Below are 12,191 nucleotides of genomic sequence, written 5' to 3'. Positions count from 1 at the left end.
TTGAGAAATCACCCATCCCACAGGCCCTCCCACACACACAATCCCTTAATGATAAAATTGTATATTATTAATGAAATTTATAAATTTAATATTTCACCTGTTTCTCTGATTGCATAAGAGACTCGAGGTATCTGATGATCTGGATCTTGAAGTCTTTGGTCTTCTCTTTCTGTCAGATTCAAAACCAGAAACACCTCACACAGGCCTTCTCCTGGCCAAGTAGAACTGAACTATGCATTTATTTAGCTTTTATCTGTACAAATCTTGGCAATTACAAGAACACAAGTACATGGCTACTCTAGAGAAATAGTGTAAAATACAACAAAGGATATTTTTGATACTTAAAAAGGTTTCTGATGACCAGCAGCTTTTAAAATGACTGGCATAGGTGCTTTCACAAGCTTGTGGTGTAAAGCAAGAAAATCAAGTCCAAAGTACCTTGCACAGCAACATTTAGCATTGCAGAGGTTGTATATATTTATCTGTTTATTTACTTATTTATCTTGTTTTTGTGAGAAACCCCTCAGATACCCCAAACAGTGGAAGTATCTGTGGGGCGAAAGAATGTGTGTAGTCTTACCTGGTGCTATTGGAACAGGATGAATTTATCTCTAGTATAGCCTCGCGAGCCTCGTTGTATATATTTATCTATTTATTTACCTATTTATCTTGTTTTTGTGAGAAACCCCTCAGATACCCCAAACAGTGGAAGTATCTGTGGGGCGAAAGAATGTGTGTAGTCTTACTTGGTGCTATTGGAACAGGATGAATTTATCTCTAGTATAGCCTCGCGAGCCAGTCTCTTTTTTCTGTGTATCTGCCTTGCGCGGCCATTTAATAGGGCTAAAAAATGAAAAATCAGGATGGAAATACCCACAATAGAAAAATAAGCCTATTTTGACCGATCGTTCGCAAGTCACTTTTAAATGAATAAAAATGAACACTGTCAGCGGTGATTAACAAATTACCAAGTATTTTAATAACTTATCTGCAGGCGTGTAAATATGACAATGCACTTTGTAGAGCAAGTTTTCCACCTGTTGCATAAAGACAAAAATAATGTACATTGAATTTCTAATTATTATTATTATTTTCTTGCTAGCTTCTAGCTTTGTCGCATCCGTGAAGCATGGCCCAGGTAGACATTTACGGAATGTACACGACTGACAAGCCGTCAAACACGTTTGACAGATTGAATATTTGCCGGTCAGGGTTAGCTAGCTAGTCAAATGGCTTGGTAGCCGAAGTTGCGAACTGTTTTAGCATAGGCTACTGGACTACCAAATATAGTAAATAAGCGTTAGCTGATTACGCTTTCTGCCAACTAATTATTTGGTTAAGTAGGCTAAAGGAAATAGAAAAAATGACTTGGTTACCAAAAAAACTTCAGAGGAGGATTATTTTATGGTTGTCTAGTGCAGCTGTAAATAGCACACGCCATAATGAAATCACTACGAAACGGGATGCCTGCATCTTCTGACTTCGCACAGGTGGACCATGATCGGAGCAGAGACCCAGTGACCACAGATTGTAGCCCCTACTGTAGCTCAGTCCTCCGCAGTAATCCGGAAGTGACGCAAGCGGTACCTCATTGGTCCAGAACAAATATTGGCACTGTGCCCAAATGACGCAACAAATCAGGAAATCGACCCATGGACAGTCTTAAGACGAATAAAATACACCTATTATGACTATTTGTTCTTGTGAGAAAAAATGATTGACTTTGTATTTTGATCGCATTTGTACTGTAGACTTACATGGAAACCGGATATGAAAACACCTATACTGGAGCCATCCGTAGTGGCGCTAGCGAGCAACCAGGAACTACAACACCAGGAAATGAGCTTCAAAAACGAAGTCTGGTTTTGGCCGCTTGTCCACAACAAATATTATATTAACATTAATTAATATTAACAGTGCCAAAATGACACAATAAATCATGAAATCTACCCATGGACAGTCATAAGACGAATAAAATACATATATTGTGACTATTTGTTCTTGTGAGAAAAAATTATTGGCTTTGTATTTTGACCGCATTTGTACCGTAGATTTACATGGAAACCGGATATGAAAACACCTATACTGGAGCCAACCGCAGTGGCCCTAGTGAGCAACCAGGAAGAACAAGACCAGGAAATGAGCTTCAAAAACAAAGTCTGGTTTTGGCCGCTTGGGTAGGCTACTCCCAAAATTAAATAGCCTAGCTATATGGACAGTACTTTTCATCCTAATATGTTATAGTCTAACAACACTTGAGATATGAAACCATAACATTATTATGTACAAGATACCATCAAAATAGCCTTTATAACCATTTGCTAAAATTAGTTATAGAGCTAGTTAGACTAGGCTATTAGCAATCTACCTTGCAGCCAACAGGCTATAAATGTTGTTCCCCCTTACATTAAACAATGACAAGTAACTTGAGATGTTCTGTCTTGTGAAATATTACTCACTTCAAAGCATTTGAAACTTTTATTATTAAGCACAGGGTAAAAACACCTAGGCAACAGTAATAGGTAACTGTTAGCTAGCAAGTATAATCGCACTATTTAGCTGTACTAGGCCTACCCAGAACCGTAGGTAGCTCCACGGCTCTGGGCCTACCCACAGTTCCGTAAGAGAGGAAAAGTGAAAAAGCCTCTGTGCAGATAGGTCCAGTCACGTGATGAAGCCGTGGATTTTTCAAGAACCTGTCTCAAATCTCATCGATTTTGTTTTCAACCAATCAGAGATCAGTCCGCCTAGTCAACGCAATCGGAATAGTGATATTTGTTCATAATTTTCTCTGCTCTGTTCAGCATATGTTTAATATATGACTACATTCAGATAAATATGATAAGGAAACTTTATTTCCACAACAAATTACACTTTGGATAGAAAGTCATAGTATTACTCAGACAGTACCACAATGGTCTGATTTGGAATTTGTAAAGAAAAGCACTTCAAAAAATCATACATGTACGGCCATATTCTAATAGGACCTTACTTAATTCTGATCGCATCTTTTTAAAGTTGGCACACCTAAAATTAAAAATCCTGGAGTTAGATGGGGCCCTCTTAGTTTGCCAAAATACGTCAAACCTAATTGTGGAATGATCACTTGTCCCAAGTGGTTCCATTACCTCTATACTACAAATTCTGTCAGAGTCATTACATAACACCAGATCTAGAATTGATATCCCTCTTGTAGGCTGTCTGACATACTGGGCTAAAAAAAGGTCATTTATAACATCTGAAAATTCCTCCTCCCTTTTTCCTTGTCCTGTCATCAATTCACAATTAATACTGGGGTAATTGAAGTCACCCATGATAATAGTCTCACCTCCTCTGAAAGCTTGTTTTATATTTTCAAAGAGCATTGTATTCACACTACTGTCTGAAGCTGGTGGTTGGTAACACACTCATATGTTAAGCCCCTTGTCATGTTCTCCTATGAGCTTAATCCAAATATCCTCACTAGGCATGAGCTGGTCAATTTCTGGAATTTCTTGCACGTTAAGATTATCTTTTACATATAGAGCCACCCCCACCTCTCTTCCTGGGTCTATCCTTCCTAATAAGTTTATACCCTTCTATATTATATTCATCCCTATCCTCTTCCCCCAGCCATGTCTCTGTAATCCCTACTATCATAGCCCTTACTATTAATATCAGCCTCGATTTCCAAAAATTTGTTTTTTTTATACTTCTAGCATTTAAACAAAGACATTTCAGACTATATAGTTGAGCGTAACCAACTGTTGTCTGTCACTGATTGTTGCTGGTCACCTACTAACCATAGACTACATGCTTAGAATTGTATTAGTTCATAGTGAGTTTTTGTGTAGCGGTAATACATTAATTTCAATTTTAATAACTCAACTAAGTATTATCAACCTTATGACAGTGTGTATTCATAATAAAATAATATGTTTATTCGCAATGAAATAAAGTAAATATTGTTTTTAAATATACTGCCGGCAGTTCTTTCCTACAGCACGGAGGTCTCAATTTGCGTGTGTTGCTGCACGAGCTGCTTTGGAGTTACAAGATGTGAACATTCTTATGTTAAGCCACAAACTTGCGAGAGGACCAGCCAGCAGGTTGTCAAACTTCTGTATTCATCTGAAACATCCTTCACATAACACAATAACTGTCTAGACCAGAAAAGCACATAAATTAACTGAGATAATATCTCCAAAAAGTAAACCATGTTTGAAAAAAAAAAGAGAGACATCACCTCAAAGCGCAGAACTTCGTTGCGAACAGTTGCAGAAATCCTCTCAAACTCTCTTTCACACAGAGAGACTTTGGACTCCCACTGCAGAAACAGAGAACAGATTCACACAGTAATGATTGTGTGGTATTGTAGTGAGCTGTAAGCCCCTATAGTGTATGGTACCATGGTGATCTCATCCTAGGCCTGCAATGATTTGTTGGATTGGTAAGTGGTATGGTGAAGAAGTGTAGTCGAATGAATGAATGAATGAATGAATGAATGAATGAATGAATGAATGAATGAATGAATGAATGAATGAATGAATGAATGAATGAATGAATGAATGAATGAATGAATGAATGAATGAATGAATGAATGAATGAATGAATGAATGAATGAATGAATGAATGCCTTTATTGCCCAAAAGGGAATTTTGCTTGCACACAATGAGCGATACAATAAACATAAGAAAGTAACAGTAACAGACAGTAATCAAAAACAAGTCATACATTTGTGCGTCAGCCGCTGAGCAGCGCCACCTGTTATAGTATAGTATAGAACAGTGAATTATGCTGCTGTACTGTGTGTTACTGTTGCAGTGTGTGGTATGGTGTAGAAATGCATAGTAGTTTTGTACTGTGTTGTGGCATTCTACCCCAACTGCAGTTTCTTCAGGTAGTCTATAGTAATGTGTTGTAGCGTGCAGTATAGTGCAGTATGGGGTGACAATGTACTGTAGTGTGTGGTAAGGTGTGATAATGTCATGTAGTGCGTGTTATAGTGTGATAATGTATTGTAGTGTGTGGTATGGTGTGATAATATGCTGTAGTGTGTGGTATGGTGTGATAATGGTAAATGGTAAATGGACTGCATTTATATAGCGCTTTTATCCAAAGCGCTTTACAATTGATGCCTCTCATTCGCCAGAGCAGTTAGAGGTTAGGGGTTAGGTGTCTTGCTCAAGGACACTTCGACATGCCCAGGGCGGGGTTTGAACCGGCAACCCTCCGACTGCCAGACAATCGGTCTTACCTCCTGAGCTATATCGCCCCATAATGTGTTGTAGTGTGTGGTATGATGTGATAATGTGTTGTAGTGTGTGGTAGATGTGCTAATGTGTTGTGTGTGGTATGGTGTGATAATGTGTTGTAGTGTGTGGTATGGTGAGAATGCGTTGTAGTGTGTGGTAAGGTGTGATAATGCGTTGTAGTGTGTGGTATGGTGTGATAATATGCTGTAGTGTGTGGTATGGTGTGATAATGTGTTTTAGTGTGTGGTATGGTGTGATAATGTGTTGTAGTGTGTGTGGTATGGTGTGATGTGTTGTCATGTGTGGTATGGTGTGATGTGTTGTAGTGTGTGGTATGATGTGATAATGTGTTGTAGTGTGTGGTAGATGTGCTAAGGTGTTGTGTGTGGTATGGTGTGATAATGTGTTGTAGTGTGTGGTATGGTGTGATAATGTGTTGTAGTGTGTGGTATGGTGTGATAGTGTTGTAGTGTGTGGTAAGGTGCGATAATGTGTTGTAGTGTGTGGTATGGTGTGATAGTGTTGTAGTGTGTGGTAAGGTGCGATAATGTGTTGTAGTGCGTGGTATGATGTGATAATGTGTTGTAGTGTGTGGTATGGCGTGATATGTTGTCATGTGTGGTATGGTGTGATAATGTGTTGTAGTGTGTGGTAAGATGTGATAATGTGTTGTAGTGTGTGGTATGGCGTGATGTGTTGTAGTGTGTGGTATGGTGTGATAATGTGTTGTAGTGTGTGGTATGGTGTGATAATGTGTTGTAGTGTGGGGTATGGTGTGATAATATTCTGTAGTGTGTGGTATGGTATGACAATGTGTTGTAGCGTGCGGTATGGTGTGATATGCTGTAGTGTGTGGTATGGTGTGATAATGCTACCCAGTATGTCAGCTCCCGAAAGTCCAGCATAATCATAATAATAGCATAATGTGTTGTAGTGTGTGGTATGATGTGATAATGCGCTGTAGTGTTTGGCATGGTGTGATAATTTGTTGTAGTGTGTGGTATGTGATAATGTGCTGTAGCATATGACAAGGTGTGATAATGTTGTGTAGTTTGTGGTATGGGTTGATATTTAAGTGTAATACTATTACAATAGAACCTCAGATAGCAGCTCCTTTACTAAAGGCTTTGTAAGTGCTCAAAGTCCAGCTTCAAGTTTTGTTCTACAATGTGAGTTTCATGTTTGTTCTACAACCTAAATTACACACATTAAAGGATCGACTACATAAACACATCCTATTAAAACACCAAAACTGAAAAAGTTTCTGTCCAACTGCACGTTTAAAAATTTTCGTATTACATTCAGAAAAAGCCTTTAATTTTGCTGTACTGAACTAATTAAATTCAGCTCAAAAAGTCTTGCAACTGATTATCAGGAAAAACACTGCCAGATAGACAATAATTGTTTGCAGGATATATTCATTGAGAGGTGAACAGAAACATTATTGGTTTTGGTTTTTTCACAGCATCTGTTGCCAATACTGAAAAAAATTTAAATTACCACTGTTATCCTTCAACCCCTTTGTGCAGATGCCAAATATGGGCAATCCTCATTCATTTAGGGGTGTTCTATTTAAGGCTTCATAACTCCAGATGTGAGCGATACGGAGACATGGAAAATGGCTCAAATGAAGCAAGACACGTGTGCTATTTACAATACTAAATTTGATTATTTTGAATTATGACTGTAAAATAAAGTTCCATAATTGAATAATCTTAGTGCAAATACAAAAATGAAGTAATTTGAAATTAAATACTGACCATGACCTGGACCATACATTGCTGAACGGTAAGTGTGCAAAATCTGAGAGTGATAAGCAGAAAAACTAAAGATCTATGAAGCCACATGAAAACAGTGTGCCCTGGTGTGTACCCCAATGTGAATACAACAATTTAAAAAACACGACACAATGTAAATAATTTAAATGCCTAGACCCCCCCCCCCACCCATTTACAGGCACCATGATGTGTGGGACAAATGGTGTTCACAGGTGTTTCTGATTAGTCAGATGCATTCAATTGCTTCCTTCGTGCAGGTATAGGACAGCTTTCCATAGCTAGTCTCCATTCTAGTTTTGATTATATTTGGAAGTCTTTTTATTGCCATTCGTCAACAAGATGATCAGAGTTGTGCCAATGAAAGTCAATGAAGCTATTATGAGGCTGAGAAATAAGAAAAAACAGTCAGAGACATCGGCCAAACCAAGCATAATGAAGAAAATCCCAAACACCTGTGCAACAAATCAGATACTCTTGAGGAGGCAGACATGGATTTGTCAGTGACTACTGCCTGTTGCCCACAGGCTGCTTCTTAAATCTACCATTCCAAAGGTTATTAATGGTGCAGTTTCTCTGAATTCTATATAGTTAGTTTTTGGACTGGGAGGCATTTATGCACACAAAACAATTTCTTAAAATATAAATGATTAAAAGTCATTTCAAGTCTGTCAACTATCTAATTATTTGGGTCACAAATGTAACTGAATTCACAGAGTGTGACTAAAATGTGTGGACGATGTGAAAGAACTAACAGACTTAAGTGTACGAGACATCATTGGCCTGCGAGGGATTATTCGATGTGGGAAGCCATGATCACCCAAGCATGCAACGCGCAAGGAACCTGAAGAAGAAACTAAAATGTTAAGAATCAGTCGGATATAGAAAAAGTATTTTCTATATCGCAACTCTCATTATTACGGTAGCCTACCAACCAGTAGGGGTACTGAAGCAACTTTCAGCACCCCTCCTTTCTGTATCCCTGCAAAGAAGTACCCAAAAGATCCTGCAGGGTTCTTGAAAAAATGTCTTGTGGATAGATGAGACCAAGATTCACTTGTATCAGAGTGATGTCAAGAGCAAAGTGCAGAGGCCAAAAGGAACTGCCCAAGACCAAAGCACATCACCTCATCGGTGTTATGGTTTGGGCGTGTATGGTTGCCACAGGTACTGGCTCACTGGTTTTCATTCATGATGTAACTGCTGATAGCAGCAGGATGAATTCTGAAGCATATAGAAGTCTCTGCTCAAGTTCAAGGAAATGTCTAAAAACTGACTGGACGGTGCTACATGCTGCAGCAAGACAGTAATCCCAAACATACTGCTAAAGCAACAAAGGAGTTTTTCAAAACCAAAAAATGGAAAATCATTGACTGGCTAAGTGAGTCACTTGATTTGAATCCAATTGAACATGCTTTTCACATACTAAACGGCAGAGGTGGAAAATCCAGGTTCAGAAAGTACAAGTCCCCTCCAGTATTTTGTTTCTAATCTCCTGGATTTGCTAAATGGCACAATTCTTCAGCCGTGGGATTTAGTAAAATCTGCTGGTTGAGTTCATGGGTGGAAGAACGCATGGCAGGACTTTTACTTTCTGACCCCTGGACTTTCTATCACTGCTAAAGGGAAAACTTAAGGCATCTAGACCCCGAAACAAGCAGGAGCTGAAGATGGCTGCAGTACAGGCCTGGCAGAGCATCTTCAGAGATACTCAGCACCTGGTAATGTCTATGAGCAAGGTGAGGATTCATTGAAATCTGTTTAATTTTCCGAACCCGTTAACTCCCTCGGTTGACGGCCAGCACGTGGAATACTGAACACAAGTGCATCAACAGTTAAAACACCTCACTTACCCAACATATAAAATATATTTATTTGATTTAATTTAGTAATTATTATCAAAGATATAAAATTATCAATTAAATGGCCAAATTTGTTGATAGGCAGAGCAAACTGTTTGGATCAACCTTTATCGGAATGTACAACTTGAAACCAGATAAAAACTAAGAAATTTATTGTACAACAAATATTCTAAGTATTCTAATTCTAATCTAAAGACGAGGTTCAGATACCTTAAAATAATTACCAAAGGTTACAGACATGGACAGTCACACAAGAAATGAATGAGAGAAGATACCCAACTACAGACTTTGTCCCAAACTAAAGCAGAAACCAAAAGACAGCAGGATATTCCAAGAGAACCAGAGATGAAATGCAGAACGCTCGACATAGATTCAGGACTAAGATGCCCACTTCTAACGGTTACAAACTCCTTCCTTGCAAGTTGCCCAAAACTGACTAAAAACTAAAAGAAAGCCACATATTTTAAATGGTGAAAAAGAGGAGGGGGCAGGGGCATGGACACCCCCTCTGACACACGCACATACACACAGACAGACAAACACACACACGCACACCTCAGATAGTAACTCCCCAGTTCCTTCTCTTTCTTATCGCCAGGCTATGCTGGCAGAGCACTTAAAAGGTTCCTATGGCTGAGAATGGCTAACTGGTGAATTACACGTCTGACAAGTCACAAACTTCAAGCAGAGAACATGTGACTAAGCACAACTACTTTAATTTACATAACATTATGAATCAGATATTATAATGCCCTGAAATGGGGTGCTATATTCAAAAAGTGCTGTAATTTCAATTCTATACTTTTGTAGAGCATTGTATATATTAAATCAACTTCAGACTCTAACCCTAAATTAATGCCCCAATCAGACTACAACCTTGTAGCATTACAGAGCTCCATATTCTTAAAAATGACAATGCTACTAAAAATCACTGGCATTAAAAGTTGCTGATGATACATTGTTTTTAATCCGTGTATCATTCGTTCTTTTCATATTCAATTGAGAATCCAAAATTTCGTTTTTCGTACTTTCGATTTTATGCTCAGATCAAAAATAGGAAATGAAAAAATGGGCCACGGGCCAAACCTGATTTTGATATTTAATTTGTCCGATTTGCATGACGCGGAAGTTATTGACTTCTTCGTGTGTTGCACTTGATAAGCTTGCAGCAAATTCGCCAACAGTTCAGTGTGAAAGAAAGCCTGAAAAACCAGAATCACACAGTGATCGTAAGTCAATATATCAGTATTTTTTTGAGTAATTTGGTATCTACACCATGGCCGCACTGGAACCATACGCTAATTTAAAGCCAAAGGACCATACCAGTGTTACTACATGTCATTGTCCATTATCAACATCCGCCACATAGTTTACATGTCATTTATTTTACATAAACCTCGACCATTTTTCCCAAAATTGCTTTATTTTTGAGATACGTGTTTGCTTACGTTTTGTCCGGACAGATGTCATTCACTGCCATTCATGTTGAAACAGTGTGTAAAAACACTCTACGAGACATGAAAGTTGCTAGGTATAGGTAATTCACCCTTTTGAAAATCACTATGCTGTTTATTTTATCTAAAATTACTGTATTACTCTAATACAAGCCATTCAAATTTGCACATAATATCAAGTTCAAGAGCGTCTCATTTAGGCGTATGCCAGCCTCAGTAACAAGCACAAGGATCAAGGTAAATGATTGGCTGAAAATTACACCTCAGACTTATGTCTTTACCACTTCCTGGTTACAAAGTCCACACAGAGCCAGCTAGAGATGTTTCGGCCAATGGGATGCAGCCAAGGAAACTTGCTCCTTGCGCCGAAACTAGAAACAGGGTGCTTGTTATTGAGGCTGTCGTACGCCTAAATGAGACGCCTGGAGAGAAGGCTCTTCTCTTAGCTCTCTGCTTCCTTCGCTCGATCTGCTTTTCCTGCTCATGCTGCACGGTGTCTTTCACTGATGTAGGCTTTAGCAGGTTGAAGTTGGTTCGAAGATCTCTTTTGAACAGCAGATTAGCTGGTGAAACCTTTGTGGTTGCATGCGGCGTGTTGCGATAGGTCAACAGGAACCTGTGCAACCGTTGATGAAGTGTCCCTTGCTCTTGAGATGCCTTCAGCGCATGTTTCATTGTTTGAACAAAGTGCTCAGCTAAACCATTTGTGGCAGGATGAAATGGTGCTGATTTGATGTGTTGTATGCCATTTGCTTGTAGAAATATGGCAATTTCCTGTGATACCAGCTGTGGACCACTGTCTGAAACCAGTTGCAGGGGAGATCCGAAGCGGCTGAAAATCTCACCCTGTTTCTCGATTGTTTTCTTAGTAGTGGTGGATTTCATTATGGCCACTTCCGGCCACTGTGTGCGTCAACAGCAATCAGGAACATTCTGTCCTCAAAAGGCCCTGCAAAGTCAATGTGTACACACTGCCATGGTAATCCTGGGAAGTCCCAGGGGTGCAGAGGAACTAACTGAGGAGTGTCCCTGACTTTCTGACATGAGGAACAGATTTTAGCTGTGTCCTCAATCTCTCCATCCACGCCAGGCTACCATAAGTAGCTTCTTGCTATTTCTTTAATTCTGACTATTCCACTTTGTCCGGCATGCAGTTGTTGCAAAACTTGTTTATGTAGTGACGGCGGAATAATCACCCTCCTCCCCCATAGCAAACACCCAGATTGCACAGACAGTTCTGCCCTCCTTAAGAGAAACTGTTTTAGGCCGGGGTTGGAGCTGGCTGGTTGGCCCCGTACAACAATGTCGATGACAGTCAACAAGACTAGGTCGTTGTGGGTGGCTCTTTTAACTTGAGCAGCTGAAACTGGTGTGTTATCCAGCTGACTAAAGTAACAGATGGCTGCAGTGTGTGACTCTGGCTTGGTGACAGGCAGCGGGAACCTGGATAGGCCATCTGCACTGCAATGTAAATCAGATTTGTGGTACTTTATGTCATATGATTGTCCAGGCAACAGTAAAGCCCACCTCTGCATACGACCTGCAGAAAGTGATGGAATGCCAGTGTGTGGCCCAAGGATAGTTGTGAGGGGTCGGTGGTCAGTAAGTACTGTGAATTTTCGTCCATACAGGTACTGATGGAACTTCTGTACCCTGCAAACGATGCTTAATGCCTCCCACTATCTGAGCATAGTTAGTCTCAGCTTTGTTCAGGGTTCTCGATGCAAAGGCTATAAACCGCCCATAATAATTAAGTAACCCTAAAAAAGAACGCAACTGGCCAACATTCTGCGGTGGTGGGGCACAATCGATTTGGTCTTGGATGGGGCTGTGTGCAAGCTTTCGGCATTGATCACATGGTCAAGA

At 39.6% G+C, this 12,191-nt stretch overlaps 1 protein-coding gene across 1 annotated transcript in view; it reads right to left on the bottom strand.

The window, feature by feature from the left end:
- Positions 1-12,191, bottom strand: part of LOC135238842 (serine-aspartate repeat-containing protein I-like) — a 63,977-nt gene that overhangs the window by 7,987 nt on the left and 43,799 nt on the right. The window contains exons 13-14 of the mRNA XM_064306949.1: positions 4,226-4,306; positions 98-169 (exon numbers count right to left, since the gene is read on the bottom strand). Coding sequence (XP_064163019.1) covers positions 98-169; positions 4,226-4,306 — 153 coding nt within the window. The remainder of the gene's footprint in view (positions 1-97; positions 170-4,225; positions 4,307-12,191) is intronic.

Source organism: Anguilla rostrata, chromosome 14, assembly GCF_018555375.3.
Source record: "Anguilla rostrata isolate EN2019 chromosome 14, ASM1855537v3, whole genome shotgun sequence".
NCBI lineage: Eukaryota > Metazoa > Chordata > Actinopteri > Anguilliformes > Anguillidae > Anguilla > Anguilla rostrata.
The sequence above is the reverse complement of the archived record's forward strand: the minus strand, read 5'-3'. Positions and strand labels throughout refer to the sequence as shown.